Source organism: Microtus oregoni, unplaced genomic scaffold, assembly GCF_018167655.1.
Source record: "Microtus oregoni isolate MIOR12 unplaced genomic scaffold, Mior012 000020F_ref0000438, whole genome shotgun sequence".
In the NCBI taxonomy this organism is placed as follows: Eukaryota; Metazoa; Chordata; class Mammalia; order Rodentia; family Cricetidae; genus Microtus; species Microtus oregoni.
Window position 1 is genome coordinate 25,821,725 of NW_024543079.1, and position 27,150 is coordinate 25,848,874.

At 38.6% G+C, this 27,150-nt stretch overlaps 1 protein-coding gene across 4 annotated transcripts in view; it reads right to left on the reverse strand.

The window, feature by feature from the left end:
• Macrod2 (mono-ADP ribosylhydrolase 2) overlaps positions 1 to 27,150 on the reverse strand; it is a 1,907,927-nt gene that overhangs the window by 52,639 nt on the left and 1,828,138 nt on the right. For all 4 annotated transcript variants that reach the window (XM_041670251.1, XM_041670250.1, XM_041670249.1 and 1 more), the window contains exons 15-16: positions 15,939 to 16,013; positions 15,550 to 15,642 (exon numbers count right to left, since the gene is read on the reverse strand). In XM_041670251.1, the coding sequence (XP_041526185.1) occupies positions 15,550 to 15,642; positions 15,939 to 16,013 (168 nt within the window). The remainder of the gene's footprint in view (positions 1 to 15,549; positions 15,643 to 15,938; positions 16,014 to 27,150) is intronic.

Consider the following 27,150-nt stretch of genomic DNA (forward strand, 5'->3'; position numbering starts at 1 on the left):
TGCTTTCTCCCACAGATGGGAACAAAGAGGGCAAGGGACTAAGGGATCAACCCTGCAATACATATGGTTATTCAAAATTTAAGGGTCACCACCACTCAAAGGTAGGGTGCAGATCTGTATCGCCATTAATTAATTTAGCCTTCATTATCAACTGCTCGGAAGCACAAAGGAAACTTACCAGCTCTTTCCCAACAACCAAAGGATGCAGAAAACAAAGTGAATGAAAGGTCTAAGAGACTTAGCAAACAAACTGTTGGCCATTTGGAAGTATTCTTAAGGCTCCTCGAAAAGCACCCCGTGATTAAAATCAATTAAAAGGAGCCAAAGGCCGACCTGCTCAAGAGAAAGCGCTTAAATATCCCACCTACTCAATAAAGGTCCTAAGATCCCAAAGCCCCCGGAGGCCTCATGAATACACTGAGAATTTTAAAATGCGCGAAGAAGGGGAGGTGTGAGGACCAGAGAGAGGTCTCTGCTTCTACATAATAGCGGCTCCCCTGTGGTTAGGCACAGCCTTCAGGATTTGCTTTTCAAGCTCTTTATTGAAATTGCTTGGGTCTTTTAACAGATCTCCTGTGAGGACTGAAGGGCCTTAAGCTAATTACGCTTTGGCCGAGATATGCTTGATGCGATGGGAAAAAAACAGAAAGCTTTGAAGGGGTGAAAAATCTCTCTCCATCTGTTGGTGGTCTCACTGAAAGAATACTAGGGGAGAAGCAGGGGTGGGCAGCCAGCCAGAGTGGGGAGGCAGAGGACTTCTTTAATTATGGGGTCAATGAGACCATTACTGCTTGGAACGTTGGGAAAGGGCAGCCAAAAACAAGCTTGCAGGGCTGGGCAGCAACAGACGCAGTGCCTCGCTGAGTAAGCAAGGCCGAAGATGGGAACTAGAAAGAGCAGGGAGAATTTGGTAGGCTTGGAGGGAAAAGAAAAATCATTATAAGTTGGAAAACACAGTTGGTCTGAAGAAAGGAAGAAGGTTCTTAAGTTGAAAGTCGGGTTTCACCACAAAGCCTTTCCTCCTTGGTTATCTTTGGTTTTCTAAGGTGGTTGCAGATGGAGCCCCAGTGACGCGGTTCTCTCCCATGGCACTGAGACAGTTGCTTCTGTTATCCTTGGCAGTGCAGGTGAACAGGCTGCGTTTGGCTTTCAAATCAATGCCCCAGGTGTTGACTCAATATGGCAAACAGCTTATGTGTGTCGTTCTAAAAGCTAGCTTCGGGTTTTGCGGTTTTTTTTTTCTTTTTCTTTTTAAAAATAACTAATCCCCTCGAAATTCAACTGAGAAATTGTTTGATTTTTTGGAAGACAAACTGACTCAAGGAACAGCTTAGACTGAAGCCTATTTTTACTCTGTTATAGGATAACTCCTGCAAGTTGAATGACTTAGGTCCCAAATCTTATTTTTTTTTCCAGCATTTGTAAATGAAACACCACTTTCGCTCTCATGAGTCCTATGTCTGGGTGAGCGAAATTACCCAAATGAAGGGGGTTTCCCCCATTTTGTCTCCTATTGCTTATTCTCTGTGCAGTAAGGTCTGGGAAGAAGGACTTTGGTGTTAACAGGCTTTCTGAACACAAAACTCGCCTGTGTATGGACGGCTGCAAATAATCGGGGCCCTTCTCCCTGTGTCCACGCTCCGGATTGTGGGATGGCCCTGTGTTTCTCTTTGGTTCTCTGCTGGTGTAGAAGGATTGCACTTTGCATTTGGCAACAGAGGAAACACGTGGAACAGAAGCTTGGAGCTAATGGCCTCCGGTGGACCTTGGTCTTGTGCTCATTCTTAAGTCCTGATGAGAAAGGAGAAATTTGGAAGGGAGATGCTTTTGTTGCTTCCCTAATGGTGGATCAGACTGTAAACTTTTTCTCAGTTACATCAGAGGAATGGACTTAAGGGAAAAAAATTCTGCCAGGCCAAGAATGACTAGGGACCTCATACCTACCTCTATCTACCACCCCCTCTACATCCCCAGAAAAGATTACTTTTTTCTTCCAAAACTTGGGATTTTTTTTTTTATCCACTTTTTCTTAGCCAAGAATTGAATGAAAAACTGTCTTGTAACAGAGTGGAGATAACCAGGGACCCAGGTCCTCTGGCACTCAAAGAAAGGCCTGGTTGGCCTGTCTCAGGGTTAAATTTACACATGTTCTAGCCCTTTGTCTTTTGATTTTTCTCTAAAATTGTAAGAAGGCACAAGGCGTTGAGAGAGTCAGAGCTGGGAATTAAACTGCATTTTACCTCTATAATTTCCACCTTTTAGTTTCTTTAAGATATGAGGGAACAAAGTGGTAAGTAGTTTAAGGACCAAAATACCTAGTAACACTCAAGTTTGGCCCTACCTGCAGGTTCTGGGAGACCATAATGATGCTAACTAAGCTTTTCCAGCCACAGTGCCTGGTGCAAGGTAGCTGGTTTGGATGATGCGTCGCAGCTTTACCACTTATACGGGTGTAGTCCCTGGACTAGCAGCATTGGCATCACCAGGGATTTTGTTACAAACACACAACTCTTGACAGCCCACTGTCTTCAGACCTGCTAGAGGGCTAAATCCCAGCAGCTCCTGACTAATGCTTCAGGTGATCTGGCTCAACTCCATCAGAAGCTCTCCTCCTCAAGGTGGGGATATACCCACGGGAAATGGGATTACTGTTGCCAGGAAATTATGGCCCATGAGCCTCCTGACTCAGCTTTTCTCATCTTCTGTTTTTACAGTCTTGTCCTTAGGATACATAAATATAAGTTTCCTAGTAAAAATTAGGAAGTGCATGCCAGGTTCATATGGTCCAAGACTTAATGAAGTATGGTGACTTCTAAAACAAAACCGCAAGTCATGAGCCCAGAAGGAGTCTGCTTGGGATAGAGATCAGGAATTTGCATGCCTAGCAAGTTTCCAGACACAGCTGATGCTGTTTTTTTTCCTAGTTCCAGAGTCGCATGATGAGAACTGCCATTGATGGGTCTGTTTCCATGTCTTTGATCTTTTTGTCTGTCTGTCCCTCTCTTGTTCTTCTGCCAACTCCCGTCTGGATTCCTTGTACAAATGAGTGCTGGGCACATATTTGTGTGTTGAACGTCACTGGAAGCGCAGCTGTAGCAACTGAGGAGGCCACTCTATGATCCCACCCTCTATCTTCGCTTCATTCAAATATTTGTTCACCCACAACACAAGACAAGAAAGTTGAGAGAATATAATATTGCTGGTTATGTTTCCTTTTGTTGTTCTGGATTTTGAAGCAAAATACTAGAGTAGCAGTGCTAATTCAAACAGTGGATGAGACCAGCAGTTTCCCATATGATGGTGGTGTCTCAGAGTTGATGCCAAAGCCCACCAACACCCACGGTATTAGAATCCTAAAGAGTTACTAGAACTATTCTTTTTTAAAGTCAGGGTCTCAGTATGTGACTCTGGTTGACATCTGGAACTGCTTTGTAGACTAGACTAGTGAACTCACAGAGATATACCTGCTTCTTCCTCCCAAATGCTGGGATTAAAACCATGTTTCACCACACCCAACCTTTAGGAAATATTCTTGTAAGTACATAACCCACGAACAGTTTAATTATGATTACTATTTAAGGGATAAACTAAATGTGACTAAATGTGAAAAAATATTCTTCAAAATGTGCCTTTAAGAGAAAGACAGACAAAGCTAAGTACAGTGGGGCCTACCTTTAATCCCACAGTCTGAGGCAGGAGGATCATTAGTTAAGGCCATCTTAGACTACAGAGAGATGCTGTTTTACGGAAAGAAAACCACATAGCTTTGCCTCCATTCTTACTTATTTCTCAGCAGCTGTTTTTCAATGTAATTTCAATTAAAATTAGAGGAAATAAACTATAACAACTAAATAATATATTAGGTTGCATCTAAAACAAAAAGCAAGTTCTCACAATAGCGTATTTATCACCAGAAACTGGACTGCTCACCTCAGCAGTAAAGGTTCACATTGAAATGAAACAACTGCACACAGCCAACCCGAACCCTTTCCTATTCTTAAAAGATGTATGGACCTCCCTTTTCTTTTTTTTTTTTTTAAATCATCAAAGCAGATGTCATAAAACAAATGTAGTGAAACATTCAGGCGGCAAGATCTCTAATTGTTTCCATCTTGATTATAAAATCAAATTGAAAGGTAAATCCTCACGGTGAAATAGATGAAAAAAATAATTAACATTCAAAGAGCTCTGTATACCACCTGCTCTTTCCACGCTAAGCTGAAACGAAGGCACCTGACGTATAAGTGGCAATGGAAAGAAAGTGAGTGTCCTCCTAAAAGCGGAGAGGAAAGTCGCACTTACATTTGAATTTCAAATCAGGGTGCACACCTTACGTACAATCAGTGGGGTTTGGCAGGTCCTGCATCTGACGAGTTAAGTGAAATCATTACTTCTAAAGCCACATGCAATAAACAGTCTATCCAAAATACACGATACAACATTTCTGGGTCCGTTTCTATACTTAAAAACAAACAGCTTCTATTTAAATAAACGTTGAATTTCTAACTCCAACCAACATCTGAATTTAAGGTTAGCTTTTCTCAAACTGTGTACAGGTACGTATTAATTTAGGGCAGACAATGTTCTAGTATTTGTAACTAAAAGTGTGAACGACCATTTATTCGTGCAGCTACGGTATTACAGTCTTGCCCACTTACAGCAGAGAGTGACCTGCACTGGTTCTGTCGCTCTGACTGTTGGCCTCTCTGTCCCTGTGCCTGGCTGAGGTCTTTAGTCCACAGCTACAGTGAAAGTCTTACTTTTGTCAGGCTTAGAGAAAGTAAAACCAGTTCACTGGAAGTAGGCAGAATCTCCTTTTATGTATGACTGCAGAAAAAAGAAATACTCTTCAAAGGAAATTTAAGACGTTATTCTGAGAGAGAACAAGACGGTTTTTTTTTTTTTTTTTTTTTTTTTTTAACTGACAAAGGCAGGTCAGAGAAAGACGGAGCACTTCAGGAAGCCTGGCATCAGAAGGAGCCATTTTCTTCCATTCTACCATTTTAGGGAGCAGTGTGGAAGGGGCAAATACTGCATGGCATTGTGGGGCTAAGGCACGCACAGGGAGATAACTCAAGTGTATATACACTTGACAGTGTGAAGAAATACTTCATAATTCGGGGGCGCTTGTACCAAATTGCTTTGATACCAGGTTTTGAGTAATCTGGGCTATGTTCAAATGCTGCAAAAGGGCCCTAGCAATTGGTTTTATTTATTTTATTTTTACTGGAAAGAGCCAGGCAGTAAATGTTTCAAGCTTTGCATTTTCCCATAAAACTTTATTTATGGAGCTTGAAATTTGAATTTCACATAATTATATATGAGTCCTATACAAAAGCCCAACCGAGTGCAATAAATGTGATAGTTTATGGTTTTTACTGACTGCAGTCTATAGTTTAACATGAAAAACAGAGAAATCAATGAAGGAAACCATCTGCCTGCTTTTGAGCTGCCAGCAAGTCTCCAGGTCAGACAGACTTTTTAGGACAGCTGAGGATTTCTTCCCTACATGCTCCTACTCCAGCTCTGTTCTGACAACTTCATTCCACCACTCTTTCATGTGCTAAGAGAGACAGAGACCAATCTGATATTAAATCAAAAATGGTCACATGAAACAAAGTCATTAAATGATCATTGATAAGACATAGCAATCATAAACATTTTCTCCTCACATCAGAGCATCGGCATATACAAGGCAAATACCAGCATAATTGAAATCTAAAAGAAACAGTAATATATTAACAATGAGGGGACACTGATACACCACTCTTCGAGCTGATGTTTGGATAAGAAGGAGATTATTTTAAAGATATATATAATGTGTACTTGTAGATGGTAGAGTATATAGCAAGAAATGGAAATTTGGTGGGGGCAAACAAGTTTTGGTTTGGGCTCCATCCTTTCTGCTCTGGAGAGGTCTGAAGTGGGCCCCTCAATGACTTTATTTGTCTCATTCAGGTCCAGTTGGAGCAGCTTGTTGGTTCCCAGCTGCTTAGCCCCAAAATAATCACACAGAAACTGTATTAATTAAATCAGTGCTTGACCAATTAATCCTAGCTTCTTATTGGCTAACTCTTAAATCTTAATTTAACCAATTTCTATTAAATTGTGTCTCACCACAAAGTTGTGGGCCTACCAGCAAAGTTTCAGCATGTCTGTCTCTGGCGGTGGCTCCATGGCTTCTCCCTGACTCTGCCTCCTTTCTCCCAGCATTAAGCTTAGTTTTCCTTGCCTAGCTCTGTTCCCTTATGGCTCTGCTATAGGTCCAAAGCAGTTCCTTTATTTATCAATGATAATCACAGCATACAGACGAAAATTCCACATCACCTTCCCTTTTCTATTTAAATAAAAAGTAAAGTTTTAACTTTAACATAGTAAAATTACATAAAACTGTTACCAAGCAAGAATTACAGCTATATCTATTTTATCTTTTATCATAACTAAGGAAAACTGTATTGTTTTTATCTATTCTTCAATTCGATCAAAAACTCCAGATGTTTATAATATTACCTAAGTAAACAGAAAGTACGTTGTAAGCAACTTCCAAATCTCTAGAATTGACAGAGACATCTTGCTGCCAGGACAGACACTCAAAGTTCTTCTGTATCATTGGGGCATCCAGTCTTCACCCCACAGGCCCATAGTATACAGTTGACTTTTCCACAAGTGAGAAATTTCAAAGACAGTTCCGCCTATATTGGCAGTTTGTCAGTCACTTTCTTCTGTGCCCTGCAGAATGTCTAGCAGACTCTTTCATGAAGTAGGAACCCAGAAGGACAGTCTCACCTTTAGGTGAGGTCAGCAGTCATTTCTATATGGGTCCTGCATGTCCAGTTCATCAATCAGTCCAGGCAAGAGCTGTTACTTGCCTAAATGGCTAACTAACTCTGTAAGGAGCCTCTTCGATATCTATCTTCTTCTTGAAGCAATTGGTCCTGCCATAAGCATGTGTGTCTCACTTTCATGAAACCTTTTAAATGCCATATTCTGTAGTCTTTGAAAGATTTAAAGAATCCCTACCCATCTGAAACACATCTCTGTACATCTAGAAAAATCTAACTAACATGACTACAAGCTTGACTATATAGATGATTATCTATTAATCCATATTTCCAAATTATACATTAAATTTTCAAATGAGCCTCATAAACACAATACCTTAATCAAGAGCAGAAATATACATATACACAGTATAATAAAATTGACCTTAAATTTATATCAATAAACCAAAATCCATACCAATGCATACTCTATAGCAGTAGCTACATAGTTTCTGGCACAAATTACACACTCAATCAGTACTGAGCAGGTGAATGAATTAGTAAGTGAGCAAATGCATGAATGAAACATGTATTTGTCCATTAGGGTCACCAAGAACCCAAGTCCTGGCATGAAGCTCCCACTAGTAAGTATTGGCTAGCAGGGAAAATGAGAACCTTACTTGGTTACTTTGCCTGTAATCAGGTTTTCCTTGTCTACTTTCCATGTAATTCCACTGAGAAATAAATATTGGGATTCACAATAAAAATCCTGTATTTTTATTTAACATCTATTAAACACTGAATTTTTGACATTTTAATTGGTCAAGAATTATAGAATTAATTACATATGTGCCCAAACTACCAAAAAGCACAGAAAGAATTGCAATGGCTTGGATCAAAGTCCCTGACCTTAGTAGTAAGATAGGGACAAAGTTGGTTAAAATGAACGGTTTACCACTGATACCTAAAGAGAAGCAAGAAAAGTAGACTAGCTTTATGTAACAGCATCAAGTCTCAGGAGATTTAGAAGCCAATGAATTATAAGTCCTGTGTGAAACTCCCTTGAATTTTGAACTATTGAAGGTCTTATTGACACAGGAATATACCATGTGAAACAAATAGATATTGTTGGCTGATTACAAGTGACTCAGAAGACTAATCTGATGAAGCTCAAGCTGTACGTTACCTAACCTAAAATTTTCTTGTGACACATTCTCAAAGTGAATAGACTAAGCTTCCATGTCTTGTTTGGTCTTGTAGAATATTTTCAATAAATATTCAATAAAAGTTATTGTATCTTACATTAATTAATGAGGTTTGATTTTTGCATAATAATACATCTTACATCTAGGCTTCTTAGAAAAATATATATGCTTATTGTATATATAGTATAAGCACAGTGTAGCAATATGGTGGGCATGTGCCCAGGATAGAGTACAGTATATGGAAAAAACTATCCTTGGTTCAAAATGACAAGAGGGATGCTATAATCTCTGAAGTCTCTGAAAGCTATTGTCCTTTCCTAAAACAACCTATAACACTACCTCAGTTGTCGGAGACCAGCTTCAACAAGTAAACCACTTACCAGGGCAGGGGCATGGGGATTAGAAAAATAAGCAAAGAGAGTGAAAATAATAAAACAGAAGCATAGGATAGTACAGGTAGGGATCTCCAGTGAATACTGAAATCACCCATTTAATTTTCCATATACTTTTATACCCCAATATAACAAGGGGGAAAAGCAGAAGACTGCTTTAACAAGATACAAAGGACAACTAGAACAGTTACTTGCTTCAATGCTTTGAGACATCAAGCTATTAATTCATGAGAAAACACTCTGTTGTTTAGGTAGTGAATCCACCCTAGACCAAGTATCCTGAAGGCAGCCACTCCCTATTTCAAACCTACCTCAAACCTAATTCAAAAGAAGGAGCAGAATTCTCTGACCTTTGGTCAGGGTGGAGTTGGTCTACCTGTTTGGGTTGTCTTACTAAGTAACCTCACCCCAGGACAGGGTGTGCAGCCACACTTGTTGTTCACAACCTTGAGCAAGCTGAAACTCTTTGACCTTCAGACAAGGTGGGAATAAGCTCACATTTTTGAGCCCCCACACTCAGTATTCTATCGTGGTCTGGTTTACATGTCAAATAGGTAATAAGCATGAACTCAGTGAGGTTGACTGAAAGGGTTAAAATGGCAATCTTAATTTTACATTCAGTATACTGTTTTTTAAAAATTGCCTAAGGTTTCACAGTGGAGCAGAGAGACACATTCCTGGTATCATCTCAGGGGGATGCTTAGCAGTCACCCAGTTTTATTGTGGGATAATCCAATATCAGATTCATGTGCTGGGTTATTGGGCTTTCTAAAGAATGGACTATTTTATGTATCTAGTAAAAGAAGTTTATGAATAGAAAACCTAACAATAAAGGTGGATTTTTTTTATCACAATGGCAATGACATGTCCACGGTGGAAAAAGTTGTCTTTCTTTGTTCTTTTTGACATTAACCTCCATGAAAACTTCAGCACTCCTGAGCTGTGTTTGAAGGGGAATGTTCCGAAGTCACAATCCCAAATGTTCTATTATATAACCACAATCCATACACATATCCTTTTACCTGTATTTCATGACATAGGCTATAACAATCATATTTTATAGATACACAGTTCAAAAACTCTCCTGATATGGTTTTAATGTGATTCTGCTTCTGTTATTAACCAATGATTTAAATAAAATTCTTTGCAGGCATTTAATTTTTCCTGATGGTCATGATTTTATCTTCCTGGAAATTGAAATTCAGCCTTATAAAACATCCTGGGGAGTAATCTAAACACAGTGTCACCAAATGCTAATAATTTATGCTTGCTGTCTTTAGAGGAAGTTATTTTTATGGAATATTTAAGGATAATATATTATAAAATATTAGATTTAGTTGCAAATAAAAATTAATCTTTTCATTACTTGTGATAAGAACTCGGGTGCTTTATATACGGAGTTTCAGAACTCTAATATTTCAGAAAGGAACAAGCCTAACATTTGGAGTTAGAATTTTACATAGGGATAGACAGATTTTTTCGATTTTGAAAATGACTTCCATGAGTCTCACAGTTGTAGAAGTACATGCCTCGGGCCAATACCAGACTAACCTAAACATGAAACAAGTTCAACTGTTAATGAAGTATGGCAATTAGTAAAGGGAGTAAAGGGGAGGAGATAAAACAAGGCAAAGAGGATGCAGAATGTCGCTGGATGCTGGAGCATTCTTAGAGGAGTCTTCAGAGAGGGACCAGCGAGTAATGAATTGCAAGCCCGATGCTAGCACCCACTTAAGCTTACACACATCTTTTGAGAGTGTGCTTCTTGAGGGATGTCCTAGGGGTGGAGTGTCTGCATGGGAGGTCCAGCAATCACTGGAGACCCTGTGGTGAAGACCAAGGTAAAGCTGAAGTTAAAAGGTGTGAGTGTTGTGTTGGATGCTTAGGACCTGATATGAGAACAGTATCACTCTGAAGAAGTGTCAGGGACACAGAAAGGGGTCATCAAATTCTTGTAACATGTAAAAGAAAAGGTGATCACAACTGACTAGAAAGTTTGGACAGATTCTATGTTTATAGAGACACACTATATATATTATATACATATAACATATATATATTATATATATCAATGTTTTTATTGAGAATGAGTAGATTTCCTATTCTGTGCATGTTTATTCAAATGTGAAACATAAAATAGTTTAACATTCTGAAAACAACCTTAAAATAATATTAAATTAGAACTTAGGTTAAAACATTCTAATTTTATGTTCAATGTATTTAACACACACAGGGAATTCCATAGAACACTTCAGAATTTACATCAAGCCTACAAAGGGACCAACCCCTTTTTCATGTAAAATTGATCTTAAAACAAATCTGAGTTGAAAATTTCTGGCCGCAAAGGAAGATTAGAGAGAGATGGAAGAACAGAAGCAAGTCATTGTAATCAAAGTGCCCCAGGAAGCTGAGAACCACAGCCCTGCTCAGCTGAGTTCATTTGAAGAGAAGAAACACAGGGTGCCTGAAATGGGAGGTCCCAGAAAGTTAACCTATTATCCGAGATGCAAGATGCAACATAGAGAGGGAAACCCAGGCCAGTTCTGAGCAGGATTTATTATTCAAGTTTATGTCGTGTTTTTCACAAGTCAAAAGAAAACCCGAATAAGCTGGTTATCATTAGCACAGCACGGACTGGCTCTGGAACCCCCAGTGTTAGTGATCTCACAGGAGGCTACATTGCAGATCCAGGTGGTACTTTCCAAGGAAAGACAAAACAATATGGTCACCCATGTGGGAGTACCATCAATAATGGACAGCACCAAGAGTGGAGAACTGGTGCCCTAAAGACAAGCTAAACCTCTGATGGGTCAGGATGGTAAGCAGCAGAAGAATAAGTGGCTGGCCTACTATATATTCACCGAAATATGCACCAGTCACCAGAGGAGCGCCAGAAAGAATGTTGCTGTGCATGGAGAGAGAGAGAGAGAGAGAGAGAGAGAGAGAGAGAGAGAGAGAGGATGGTGATGAAAAAGGGTGGTTCTGAGCAGAGTTTGTATAAACCAAAGTTAAGCAGAATGGCATACTTCCTCACTTATGAATCTTCAGGGTAAGTTAGATTTCCAGTTCTTGATGGATCCTAATGTAAAATGTTATTATTCTGATCATCTCTGTGAATGGCCTAGGAGGCTCTGTATTTTCACCAATGGAATAAACTAAGCAAAACTAGAGAAATCCCACCATTTCAGTGTTATCAGACATTTTCCTTCAAGAATATGCCCTTCAAAGTTGGCCTTCTTTGAAAATTGAACAAATTGAAACCATATAATTTTATCATTGAGTCTATGTCTCCAATTACTCCCTTAGAAATGCTTAGATATCAAAAGATTTACCAGCAATCACACAGGACACAAGACATGAACACATGACATGGCTCCTGCATGTGCCTCATGGTCCTACTGGCCAGTTGAAAAGTGTGAACATTAAAACAAAAATTCATGCTCATCACGGGCTCACACACAGCATTTTGCCTGGATTCCTGTCCATATGCCTCTTTCTCCAAGAAGTCCCAAGGATATAGCACACTTGAAGCTCCCAAACAATTTTGGTCAACTTTAAATAAACAGGTGAACTGTTCCTGTTCCACCCACATTGCACTAATTAATTGTTCTAAGAAAAATAATTGAGAGCAAATGTCTATACTCTGGGTAAACCTTGAATAAAAAGTCCAACATGCATACTAAATAAAGATGGAAAATTTTGTTTTAATAATGATACATGTTGGTATCATCGAAACTTTATAACAAAAAAACCTCTAAATTTGATGAGGGGTAAAATTTTATACAAAACATGAGATCCTTTTTAGCAAGCATCTCCTATACCTCTCTCCTATTTAGTTATTAACCTAAAAGATGCTATTTTCCTAAATTTTAAATACATTGCAGATCCTGCCGGGAAAGCATAAACCAGGGCTCATTTAGGATGAGGCGATATGGCTGTATGAGGAGAGCTGCCATATGTGAAACCCCACTTTCTGCCTGTTGAAAATTCTGTCATTCAGGTCTCCTAGGGAGATGTCCATTGTACTATTGTGTAATTTTATCAGCATGAGCTTCTGCTGAATATTTTCCTTCTTTTAAAAATCCATATTTTGGTAGAGCTAACTTCAAATCTTAATGTTGCAACATCTGTGTTCATACACCTGGGAGCCATAGAAAATATATCCTGAAGATTATCTACATTTTCTAACCCTATAAAATGATGCAAAGTGAATGAAGGATGTTGCACATTTTTCTCCTCGTTTCTTAAAGAAACCACTGTCTGACTCAGTAGAAAGATTCTCATATTAAAAGAGAATGAGTGTTTTCTAAACTACATAGAGCATTTTTCTACAAATAAATTAGGATATTAATTTACTTTGTTCATATTTAATTTGCTATATATCTGCATATCTTCCTATTAAGAGATGCCTTTATGAATTCACACAAAAGATGAAGACAGAGTCTTAAAATATTTTCAAACCAGACTCTTGAATAACTATTTGAAGTTAAAGAGAGCAAAATAAATGTAAGCACCTTGAATTTACTCATTGACCTCCTTATGGGGAACTACCAATAATTCAATGGCATCTTGCTTAGAAAATGAGGATCATGGTTTGATTATTGTTTCTGAAACACAAGATTGAGATCTTAACAAAGAAATCCAGTTATAGGTGACAGAATTCTTGTGCCCTCTCATCCACTAATAGTTCCATTCTATAGGGTACCATTTGCCATTTCAGCAGGTGAACAGTCCACAATCGTTTTTATAATGTGCTTTTATAATATGGTTTTGTCAACCAAAGGTGAGTGATTATTTGTTGCTGAAGGTAGTAGTATATGTGAAACTTTTATGGATTCTGATAGTTATGGAAAGCAATGGATGCCCTTGGAGAACTTCCTCTTGAGTCTCTTTGCTTTATCATCAAGTTATCAAATTGGGCTAAACACTAAGTACTTTATGCACCATGACTTTTTACAGTTGTTTGACACATGCTATTGGTTAAATGTTCATTGCAAATGGAGTGTCAAATACTTTGGCCATTACTGTCATTGATATAAGGACCCTGATGTAGATAAGTTAAATAACTTCTTGATGTCACCCAGTTGTCATTGATATGGAAGTGCCTCGGCAGGGTTTACTACTTTACTAGTAAACTAGTTTACTTTGTCTTCCTTTCTTTTGCATGCTACTCTGGTTTGGGTATCTTCTAAGACTTCACATGTTGAAATTCCATCCCCACTGTTGGGATTTAAATGGGTGGAAATTTATAAGAAGGAGGATAGAGTAGGCATGTGTGTATGAGCATGTGAACACTCACTCACACACACATAACCACACATATAAACTCACACATACACATGCATACACAAAATGCACATATATTTCCTGCCTCTGTCCATGTTATGCCTGAATTGTCTCAGGACTTTGCCAGCTAGAAGACCATTGCCAGATGCAAGCCCTTGATCTTATAGCTTCAGAAATGTGAGCCCAAATGAGCTTTTTCCTTACAGTTTACCCAGTCTGTGTTATTATTAGCAACGTAAGTACTGCATAAGCACTTTTCTTATAGTAACAGAATAGCTTTTCACTTTTTTGCTGATACAAAGAATAAGGTAACGGGGTAACACATTCAAAGTATTTTCAATTTAAACTCTAGAATGTTCAAGGTATGGCCCATAAATAACTGTGATAGGCAGAAAGGGAAAAGATGGCTAATTCAAGTCCACCGGAGCTGCCCTTTACTGTAAAAACTCAAAAAAGTTGCCACAAATGTAGAACCCAATTTACCCTTAGCTTCTCATGTATTGTTTCAACACTGACAGAAGAGGGTTGCCTACCTCTTCTACAGAGGGGAGAGGGAAAGTGAGCCCCTAACTTTTCAATCATTACAGAAAAGTTTCATAGTAGGGGACTTTGTGGCAAATGCTGGATTCCTCTGTAGGTCAAACTACAAAGAAGAGAATGTACAAGCTGTTTGGTGTTCTTTAATCCATTTGCATCTGCAGACACTGTAAGAAAACAAGCAACTTCCTCAAGAGAGAGATGAAGCAAATGAGCAAGTGTTGTGTCTGTACTGCTTTAGTGGTAGAACTGAAAGGTTGGGAAGTTCCTATACCTAGCTTTGTACATTATATATCTGAATCTAGTGAAGGGTGTATTGATCCTTTCTTATCACCATCAGATAAACTACTCCGACGCCGTTCATTTGACTTGCCACAAACACAGTGTCATGAGGCTGAACTCTGAGCCCAGCTTGAGAAGAACATAGCAAAGACACAGAAGAGTGCAGGGACATAAACAGAGTGGATTTTTTAAGAGTCAAAATTACTGCTGGAGCTCAGCAATTAAATGACGTCAATGCTCCTGCCAAGAGGTGTTCATAACTTGGAAGCTGTATTTGCAATTTGACCTGATTTTACAACTGAGATCATGTCTGTGCTTTAATTTGGAAGGAAAATTGATCATGGCATTCCATAAACAAGGTTTACCAAGTGATGGCGCTGTGACTGCAATTAAAGATACCCACTTACTTAGAGCGCTGTGACTTGTGAGAGGATGTAACTAATTATTTCATGGACCTTTTAAAGAGATATTTAGGAGTCAGACTCTTAGAATTCTTCTGTCAATATTAAATTACTCTGATTTCTTTAATTAAGTTCCTTTAATACAATCTTATTTTGCCCAACATTTTATTATTTGTAAATTATTTATATCACCAATCATAGCAGAAATCACTGTGACCTAATTTACTTCTTAACTAGGATTCAATGTTGTTCTAGTCCCAGATTAGCAGGCAAGGTTTGCGATTTATTATGTTCAGAGGATGAGGGGTTTCATATGTTTCCTTAATCATCACCATGCAAAGGAAGGCAGGGTGAAGTTGGTGCAAACGTTTGATCTATTTGTTCTTCTCCTTTTCCCTAGGACTTCATTTCTCTATCTCAGGATTTGGATTTCTTACAGACTTTCTCAACGCCAGAGTTTCAAATTTTTAAATGAAATCTTAATGAATAGCAAATACATCTATGTTCTATTGGGAAGGAGAGCAGTGTTGTCAGCAATACCTTTACCACTTCTGGATTTTACTCTAGTTTCAAAAATAGGTTCAAGGTTACAGGCTAGTTCGTTTCTCCCTTTAATTGCTACAGCGGTGAAGGATAGCTTTGGCAGCTCTCTATTTGCGATGGCTTAATTTAGGAGGACTCCTACCTTCACCTTCCTGATCTTCTTGGTCATCATCAGTCAGGGGAATCACTTCTGGTTGTTCCATAATTGTGGCATCTTCTTGGTTTGAAGGAAGCTCTAAGTGTAAGAAGACAGAAGAAGACTCAAGGATGTTTAAGTAGGAATTATTGAGAAAACATGGCCGATACAGAGCCAAAAGTCTTTTTGTGACCTTCAAAGATTCAAGACTTGCACCAAGCTGGATGCTGGCTCACCATTCACCAGTATGTATGTGTGCATACACACACACACACACACACACACACACACAGACACTCATATGCACACTCACTCATGCTTTTTATAGAGAAGTCATAGTTTACAATTTCCTCTCATTCTTGCTAATAATATTCAATATATTCTGGCTTCAGTACCTTCTGTCTCCATAGATGAGCTTGGGGACTCTGTCTCAGTTTTTACTTCACTCTTTGTTGAGTCATTCTCTTGTCCTGTAACAACAGTGATCAAAAAAGAAAAGAAATATGATATGCATGGCCATAGCTTTAATCCCAGGTCTGAAAAGCAAAAAATGTCCTTCAGAGGCCCTTTCTTGCTTGCTTTCATTTTGCCTTCCTTCCTTCCTTCCTTCCTTCCTTCCTTCCTTCAATTTTTAAGACAGGGTTTCTCTGTATAATACTTCTAGCTCCTAGCTGCCCTGGAACTCACTTTGTAGACCAGGCTGGTCTCAAAATCACAGAGACCCACCTGGCTCTGCCTCCGGAGTGCTGGGATTAAAGGCCTCCCATAAGGTGTGTTTTAAAATTGAAATGAAGGGCAACAAGGCCAATTTTCAAATAATTAAATTAACTTCAATTATTTTATGTGGAATATCCAGATAATTTGGCAAAGAAACTCTATTCTTTTCTTGACACAATTAGTATTCAGCTCATCAATTTATTGGACATTGGTAGATAACAATCTGCAAGGTCTGAAACTGTAGAGTCATTTTCTGGACTCCATGGGTTAGATTAGGTGTCTTTTAAGATACAGTGATCTCGAATACTTAGGATCACCCCCTCCAAATTAAAACATACTTGTTCTTCATTCCTTCAGCAGCAGCACATGGAATAGGATGTCATAATAGCTCAGTAACACCCTTTAGACTTTGGCTGAACGTAGAAAAAAGATCAGAAGACTGCTGCTTTTTTCTCCCACATCACCTGACTTCTTCCCTACAGGCTTTGAATATTTAAATACTCACTAAGATAGGAAACTAAAATCTGTTCATTTGTACCTCATGCTAATGAAAGATTTTATGCTGGGGTTATTTAACTGTTGAATTAAAAAAAATAAGTCTACACCTTGGACTAGTATGATACATGAGAGCTAGAAATATTTGCCCTGGTACATCCCTGGGCAGAGAAGGGGTGACATTTTTACTTTAATCTGGTCCCTACTTCTTCCTGTAAAAGGATTACATTTCTCTGTTTGTGACAATATGACCTGTAGTGGAGCATCCCTACATCAGGCCCTTTTTATCTATCTTGATTTAGAAATGTCAGAGGGGAGACATTGTTTGAATCTGTGCAAAAGCTTAAGATCCATTGCAAGTTCCTTCCAGCTCACTGCGCTGAGCAGAATGTGCTCTTGATCCTGAGCAGAGCCAAGCAGAGATAGGTGAGCCTTATTGAAAGCCGCTGAGTAGTTTCGGGGTTTATTTGTTGTTGTGGCTATCCTGACTTAGATAACCCTTCGTCCTACATCTTCTGCTTCAATGTGTTTTATTCTTAGACCATCCACCACACTTCTTCCTCTAAGTTCCTTCTCTGCCAGTATAAGCCCAAAGCAAAATACAGATGAGAAACAAAACAAAACAAAGCCGGTTTTATTTTAATGACATCCGTTCCTCCTAAGCTCAGTTTTGATCAAAAGATCTGATAAAACAATGAATATTAACATTTATTTACCTATGTGCTGGCTGAAGTTAGAACCCTCAAGCTGTCTTGGATAACTTTGTTCCATCATTCCCAATGTTCAGTGATGCCCTCCCTGAGGATTGATGGCTCTGTAAAATGTTTTTCTTTCCTCGTTTTCCATCCCCCTTCCCCTTTTCTGGCTCAGGGTATACAAGGCTGGAACTTTCTTTTCTTTCTCCCTGTGTCGTCTAAGTTTTAAACTACTATCAAAGAGGACCTTTAAAATGTGGATTTGATCACAACCTTTTCCCCTGGATAAGCTCCATTCCTCTCATGCTTCCTCGTTTATCCCCAAATTATGGTTCACTGATGAGCAACAACAGAATTATCTAGAAGCTTGTTAGATGTTTTCTGGCTTCACTCTATTCATACAGAATTCCAACTTACCTAATTTGTTGTTCAAGATCTCCATTATAACGTATATATGCTAACCCTTATGAAGCCCTGACCTACAGGACTTGCATGCACCAGTAAGTTACTGACTCTGTGTTTGATGAAGCACTTCACATCCGTTATCTCCACTCATTGAGTCAGCCTCTGGGGAAAGCACTGTGACAGCCATTCTTCCTTCTAAATACATTACCAGCTCTGACTGATGACAACGCCATTTCTCTTTATGCTTTTCTGGCAAATACCTTTGTTTACATTTTAAAATGTACATGCATAGAGTGAAACATACAAGTCACAGTTGTATAGCTTCATGACTCTTTGTGTAATTCACCTAACTATTTTAGGTCTAATCTCACTGGGATCAAGAATACTTCTAGAATCCCAGCACTCGGGAGGCAGAAGTAGGCAGATCTCTGTGAGTTCGAGGCCAGCCTTGGTCTACAAGAGCTAGTTCGCGGACAGGCTCCAGAGCTAGAAAGAAACCCTGTCTCAAAACATTAATAATATTAATCATCATTATCATCATCTAACACCAGTGTTCTTCCAGTAGGTTTTCCTTCAATAAGTAACAGTTTTGCTTGCTTCTAGAATTTACACAAGCAAAACTACAGGCCCTTTTAAAAAGAACTCACTTTTCAAGTATTTGCTGTGTGTGAGATTAGTTTCACTTTTTGTATGCATCAATTGACCATTCCTATTTGATGTTTATTAGTCTACTGTCTGAAGACATGTTGCCATATGAGATTGAATAATGCCCAGTTGGGGACTATTCTGAATAAGACTGCCAAAACATTTCAGTGTGTTCCTTTGTGAAAACATCTATTCCTGTCATCTGACCATCACCCAGAAGTGAAATTGCTAAATTACTGGGAATTACATTCTTAGGTTTACTGGATCATATGAAACAGTATGGTAAAGAATCTGTTCCCGTTTTTCTCTCTGGCAGAAATGTATAAGAGCTGTATTTGTTCTTGTCATTCTTTAGATGGTGTTCTGTTACTCCTGGTCATATAAATCATCCGATAGGATATAGCAAGCAATAAAAAAAGTCTTCAGGCCACTTTCATCTTTATCACATTTGAGTATAAAGGAGAGCTGGTGGCCACATGAGCAGCCATTCCTCTGCCATACGTTAAGTGCCGGTGGCACTGGCTATGTGAAGTGTTGGGAGAGATGTCCACAAATAGATGAGTGTTTGTTCTCAAAAGGTCTGTAGTTGCAAGAGCACGGGCATCCCACACAGAAAAAGTCCTTTCCAGGATGTCAAACAAAGTTCCAACTGTTTAATTTTTAAAGTTTTATTGAGATGGTTTCTAGACAGCAGAAAGTAGAAAGGAAGGCAATCAATATATTGACTGATAAAATCAGAAACGTTTGTTAAGGTGAGAGAAAGGGACATTTATTAAGGATAAATGCAAAGTTCTAAAATTGGGCTTATAAAATCAGTCTTAAGGAATGAAGAGAGAGGATACTAACTTCATTTCTGTTAAAAAGAAGGAACCACAGGTTTTGGATTCTAGATCTTCTCTAGACAAGCATGAAGTAGGCACACCAGAATGGCTGCATGGAAAGAAAGATTGAATCACACAGAAAGTAAAATGTCCATTTCTCAGTTTGCCTCCTAGAAAACATGTTACCTGGATAGCTATTGAAACACAGGGGCAGGAGAGGTGTCTCTGCAGTTGAGTATCGACTGACTGCACTTACAGAGGACCTGGGCTAAGTTTCCAGCATTGCTGGCTCAGCACCACCTATAACTCCAGCTCCAGGGGATCTGATGCCCTCTTCTGTCCTCTACAGGCCCTGCACTCAAAAGCGCGCACACACACACACACACACACACACACTTAAAAAGTAATAAAAATAAAATCTTGAAAACCCAAAGCATGTAAAAGGGAATTGTACTAAGTGAAGATACCTTTGGAAGTATATGTTCAGAAAAGCAAAGGGTACAGGAAGTGTTTTTGTTGTTTCAGCAACACATAGCATGATTGATAAGGAAATGGTTTAATGAGGAGGAAATTGAGACAATTAGAAAAAAATTCTACACCCAAGAATATAATGACAACACTACCATCTAGGATGGAGACCAGAAAAGAGAAGTTTCAGCAGTGGTAGACACACCAATGTTTCCAATATCAAACTGTTACATAAAAGTAATCAAGAAAGCTAAAGTAGTGAGTGAAGAGGAATTTGTGATGGTAGCTTCAGGGGACAGATATATATTATGGGCTATATATTCAGTGTGTGTGTGTGTGTGTATGGTGGACATGTGCGCATGTATGTAACAGGTGTATGGGAGGAATAGGGGGTGCATGTGTGTGTGGAATGGATCTAGCCAAATTCAGTTATTTCCTCCTAGTTCTATATTTCTTGACCTCTAGACATTCTAACCATACACAACTTTTGTTTTTCTTGAGTGCCCCCCTTTTGTCTTTTGGTCATGACAGGCTCACTCATTGTTGCCTAAACATCCCTTTTTTCATTTCAGCCCCCTAGCACGCTCTCCAAACAGCTGAAATGTTCTTTCTTTGTCATTTCCTTTGTAGTAAAACCTTGTTTTTTAAAAAGAGAAACCACTGGTTTGTTTATATACACACACACACAAGCACACACATACACATATCCACACATTCACACACATGCATGTACATGCACACACTCATGTACACAGACACACACACACTCATGAACACACACATACATACACATACACACAGTCTCAGATTCCCTAGGCAGGGACTACTACCTTTTTGTCTTTTATGAAGAAAAAGCTTTGAGAAGAAGCTGCATCTACAGATGTTGATTGACTGACTAAAACTTCAACTTCACCTCTTCCTTCCCAACACATAGCATGTGACACTAACAATAACTGTCTCTTGAGCTGGTCCTCTGTTATATCACCTGTCAAAGTCTGTATAGCCATCAGGGACTACAACTTATTTACTCCTCATCCTTTAACAAAGTAAGTGCCTTGTGCTACACAGCGTTCCACAGACCATATTGTTTCGAATAATTTTGTTTCTAGCCTAAGGCTAAAATAGATGTTTTATGCAAACCTCAACCTCTCTGGGTCTCAGTCTTATCATTCATGGGTGTTAAATGGCTGTGATACTAGACAATCTCCTAGATTCCTCTATGTCCTGATGGTGACCAGTCTATCTGATGGAAACTGGCCTTCACTGATAACAGAGGGAGCCGTTGTCTATCTCTGCCAACACAGACACATGACCATCAAATGCACTCATCACACCAGGCCACTGCTGGGCCCTTTAAGTCATTACATGTGGTCTGGGTTTCTCTGTACAATGATGCGGAAAGAGGAGGGTGTTCCTAGAGCAGAGGCATTCCCTCTCCTGAGGGTGCCCAGGCTGCACTAGCTTCAACTAATGCTGGGATGACAAGTTGGCTCTGTTTGAGTGGGGATGAGAGGCTCTGGGTCAACAGTAGGGTTGCCTTGACCCTCACTCACAAGATGAAAGGCCATTTCAGTGCTTTAGAGGGAATCCGACCTCCCCTCCTTGCTCTCTTTGTTTGTCTCCACTCTTGGCCAGTTGCACCTGAGTGCATGGTATATTTTGGCAATCATTTCCTGAATAGAAATCTATACTTTCTTTTGTCCCCCCCCCCCCCCGAAATGTGGTGTGGAAATTGAGGGTGATGTAAAGTCTCCAGCTTTGAAATTCAAGAATGATCCTGTTTGTTCAACTCACAGCCTGCTAGGATCTGACGTTCTAAACACAAGTGTGAGCTTCTGCGCTGCACCCTGCACCTGGTTGGTGCAACTGCTGTGCTCTCAACCCTTCTGCTCTCTGCCACTAGCCCACTGTTCCTCCCTGCTTTCTCAGCCCATGGGGGCAGCTTTGTTTGTCTTTCTATTCAGCGGAGTAGAATCCCCACCGCCCTCTGACCTAATCTTACTGGTGGAGGGGAAAAAAAGAACACAAAGGTTGTCCCAGTTTATGTATGTGTTTCCCCGCACAGCAAACTCAATCACCCGCGCTAATGGGAGGGGCATTAGGACAGATAATCCACAAATCCATTCACTTTTCCTCAGAAATGGATCACACGATTGTTTCTTGAAGTCCTGGTAATTAAGTCTGGCTCAAGCTAATGCCCACAGCTCTGATTAATTTGCATAAAAATTGGTCTGGGGACATTATTCTGGAATGAAGCATTTCTAGGGGCTAAACCTAAACTCACTGTGTAAACAGACTGGGGACCAAGGCAACAACAATAGAGCTATATGGTTTGCAGGTTATTAGATGCTCAGGTTTTTCAAAGAATAAAGACTTTGTTTCTTTGACATCTGTCTTAAGGAAATAAAATTGTGGTTTCTTTTTTTAAAATTTAAAATTTGCTGCTAATATTCAGCATTGAATCTCTGCCATGTATAAATGCCCCATATTAAAAGCAAAAGAGAAAACTATACTAACATGAATTTGATTATCTCCTAAACATCCATGGTTCTCCTCTAGGGCCCATAAAGCTGACTCTTCTAATGTAAATCACTTGTGAAATTATTTTCTTGGTAGTTAGAACAAATACCCATTCCCTGTGAATACAAAACCTACAATCTAAGCATTTAGAGATGGCCACTTTTACCATTGTGAACTGCTCTCTTTCTTGTGTGTGTAAATACGCACATAAACAAATCTGCAATTCATAGGCCTACACTAATCTATCCATGAGGTTGCATATGTGTAAGTTTGTAAATACATCTTGTGATCAAAATGAATTTACTCGCTATTTCCTGCTCTTTATTTCGTATTTTTTAAAAAAATCATGCCCCTTTTCAAAAATCATATTTTGAAAAGATGTATAATATTCCATGTGATGGATTCATTTGGGGGTGTTTTCAAAATTTTTGTATGTACTGTTAAATGCCATATTGTAATGGCTACTTTATGAATAAGTATCTCCATGTGTTTTAAATAGGTTGTACCAAAATTGTTAGTGGTAAATTGATGGCCTTTGTGTCCCACCAATAGTGAGTGAATGTGTTAAAAAAAATTGCTTCCACCAACTTTATATATTTTCAATTATTTAAAAAGAGAAGATAATTCCCATTTTATGTTTCTTTCTTTAAAAAAGTAGAGATAAGGGCATCTTTTCGCTTATGACAATTTCACTTCTTATTAACTACAGTTGAGTAACTGGGTCTTTTGCTCATTTTCCTCTTGGGCTACTATTTTTGATAATTTATTTTTGTTATTACTATGTGAGCTACTTTTTCTCAAAGAAGAATGTTACATACTAGTCATTTAGATGGCACTGTTCTTCCCAGTAGATATTGTTTAGAACCTGACTTGCCTTTTACTTATTACATTAAATTTATATAATCAGATGGTATGTAGTAACTTAGCTGTTTTTTTCCGACATATGCAGGCATGAGCATACATCCATACATTCCAAATATATCCATATAGCTCAGTTCTGAACCTGTGGGTTGCAACCCCTTTGGGGATCAAACGACCCTTTCACAGGGGTCACCTAAAACTATCAAAACCATAGATATTTATATTACTATTTATAACAGTACCAAAATAACAGTTATGAAGTAGCAACAAAATAATTTATGGTTGGGGGGATCTCCACAGCATGAAGAACTGTATTAAAGGATCATAGCATTAGGAAAGCTGAGAACCACTGATAAGTTTTAATTTTGCAATATACATAAAATTATGTGTGGGAAACCAAAGCTGTTCAAAGGCTATATTTTAGAGATGCTTTAGGTTCAAAGCAAAATTGAAATAGGGAGGAAGCATAGCATATGCCCCCTACCCGGTGGAAGCCTCCTAGCCTCCCCCACCGTTTGTTTTCCCAGCCTGAGATGTGTGGTGTATTTGCTTCAGCTGTGGGCTCACACTGGTTTCGCCACAGTGTATCCTCACACGGAGGTTCATTTTAGTGTTACACTGTTTCACAAGATTGGCTAAATGCATAGTAACACCCGAGTGTCTTTCAGAGTATTTTCAGTGTCCTGAGATTTCTCTATCTCTTCCTAGTCACTTGCCCCCAACCCCCACCCAGCTCCTGGAAACCCTTGATCTTTCCCCATCTTCATGTTTCTGCTTGAATGTCATGTACCTGGATGCACATGGCCCATAATTTTTCCTGGTCGGCCTCTGCCACTTAATAATAGGCATTTAATTTATCTCTCAGTCTTTCTTTATAGTGTTGAATAACCCTTGGTTCTTTTATTCTAATGTTTAATATTACTTTCATATTTCATCTTTACCCCATCTGGAGCTCACATTGGTGTAAGGATTGAAGTTGGGATCTAGTTTATTTATTTATTTTTGTAAATATCCAGCTAGTTGTCTTAAGGTCACTTACTGAGTCATCAGTCTGTGAAATGCCAGCCTGCGTGATGGACTTGGTCTCACTTCTAGATGTGTTAGTCTGGTTCATAGATTTGCCTGCCCCTTCCTACAGCAGGACTACACTGTTAATCACTTTCTAAAAACGCCCCATGTTGTTTGTGGTCTATTTCTTCTATCACTGCTGACCACATTACGTCTGTGAATTCCTTGCTGTATTTCCAGCAGGTTTTTCTTTGTATTGCATCTTATCTCACCATCTGACATGTTAAATCCCATCATTGTAATATTTAATGAGGGGCTCAGACTTTCATCAGTACTAAATGACCGACTCTTTCTTCTTTGAGCCTTTTGACTGATAGGTTCCAAAGCCACCTTTTCTGTTCTCATGTGATGTGTAATTCCTTAAATACCCCCTTTCTTTTCCTAACTCTATCATGTTAAGTCTTTATAATATTATTGAACTTAACTAAATTGTTCTGGTTCTTACACTTGATAAAGTAACCTAATTTTACATATGTATGCTCACACCTGCTTGTACTTTTGTCCCCTCATTTGATACAATATGCATTCATTGCAAAGTTACATACATTTATTATTATATGAATTGTTGAACATACTTTCATGTTCATAATCAGTTTGGGGGAAATTAATAAAGATATTTTCTTTTAATTCTATTGTGACTTTATTCTACTTGTGATTCTTGTATAACTGTGTGTGTGTGTGTGTGTGTGTGTGTGTGTGTGTGTGTTGAGATAGAGGCTTGCTCTGTTGCCCAGTCTTGTATTGAATTTGTAATCTTCAGGTTTCAACTTCCTAGGTAATAGGATTATAGATATGCACAACAAAATAAATACAAAATTTCAAGGATATTCTTTAAGGTAATTTATATTCTTAGAAACATAGTACAGAATTTTTAATTTGGGTGTTAGTTACCTCTATGGATGTTTAGCCTTATGTGCCAATCTTGGGCTTTCCGCTATAATCTTTGTTTGGAAGCCTTCCATTAATAATTTATATCAAACATGGTGGCTAATGCCTATAATGCCAAGAGTGGAAGGCTGAGGGTGGATTGTCACAAATTTAAGTCTAGTTGAGGCTCCATTGTGAGTTCTAGGATCACCTAGGCTATGAGTATAACCCTGAACAATAAACAAAATAAACAATTAATTCTTCCTTTGCTTCTTTCTCCATTCTTCATTTAGCCATTTTTTGAAAATTACATCAAAGTTATAGGAAAGCAAAGACAGAGAAGAAAGAAACAAAAACTGTATAGAACTTAAGTTAACCACTAAAGCACACATAAAGGCTATGCATTTTTAGAACTATCCAGTCCAGAAGCCCTCACATGCTCCCTCCCAGCCAACAACTCCATCCCAATCATCAAAGCTCAACTAATAGCATCAAATCTTTTTTTTTTTTAACATCTTTTATCTGAGCGTGGTCATCGCCTTTCATTCATGCTCCAATTGCTCTCAGTATGCAGGAATGTTAGGCTCCCATGACTCTGACCTGCAACTCTATACACTTAAGCTTCCAGGATTCTCGGTTCTGTGTCCACTATGCAGGGAGCCCATGGAGCTCTGCCAAAGTCCTTTTCCTTTGGGCCATGACCTGTAAATTCCCCAGGAAATCATCTGAGACAGGACTCATTTCATTTTCTCACTTTCAGTGATCGTTGAAACTTATAAGATTCAAACATTCGTTAGCATTTTTATTCTCGATGACATTAGGAAAAGACCTAATAGAGGGAGACACTATTCCTGTCTTCCAAAAGAACAAGCAAGCCTTATATTTAATTTACTTTCCTCTTAATATTTTCACAGATCTTTGACTTTCTACCTTTAATCAGTATTGCCTACCCCTGTGAAGCATCTGGAGATTCCCTGTAAAATAGACTTAATTCGTTCTTTCTTATTCTTGAAACATACTTTTCCTACAGGGTTTCCAGTTCTTGGTTGACTATAATTTTGTTGTATTTTCTTTGCATTGCCATTGTATCTACTGGAAAGTCATCTATTGGCAAAGCATTTATTGGATGGTTTCTTTTTAGATGTTATTTGTATCTTTGGATATCAGCAGTTTGTTTTGATGGGTCTTGCTGTAGATTTATTTCCATCTATTCTGCTTGGAGTGCATAACATTTGAAGAAATCTGACCATTTCAGCAGTTTCACTGTGACGGAACTAGCTGTGGATTTACCTTGATTTGTTCTGCTTCAAGTTCAAAACTTTTGATGAAATCATACCCAATCTTTTATCAAAGTTTCTCACATAATTTCTTCAAATATTGATGCTGATCAATTTATTCTCTAATTCAGCTCATGATATACTTCATCACTATATAATAAATTACATTTCCCTACCTTAGTGTGTGTCATCTCATTTTCTCTTTGCTCTTTTTAATTCAGATATATTCCTCATATCTAACCCATGGTTCACAAACTATCTTTCATATGCCCCCAAAATACTGTTAGAACGTGAATATGTTTATTGAGTTAATTTGAGTTAGCACATACTTTACTTCTGACTTGTCTTTATTTTCTGATTTTTGCTTTTAATAATAACCATTCACAGTTTAAAATTTCAATCTTTCCTTTATTCTTTCATATGAGTATCTAGTGTCACTATCTTTCTTTTTTAAAAAGTTATTTATCTTTATTTTATGTACATTGATGTTTTGCCAGCGTATGTGTCTGCGTGATGGTGCCTGATCCCTTGGAACTGGAGTTACAGACAATTATAAGCTACCATGTGGGCACTGGGAAATGAACCTGTATCCTCTGAAAGATCAGGCAGTGCTCTTGACCACTAAGCCATCTCTCCAGCCCCCAGTGTCACTGTCTTATACTTTGTATATATCAGCAATATTTTCATCTCATAGACTAAAAATCTCTTATCTCTGAGTCTCTGGCTACCTTGATTCCTTTTACTTGTTTGGTTATTTTTTTTTGCATT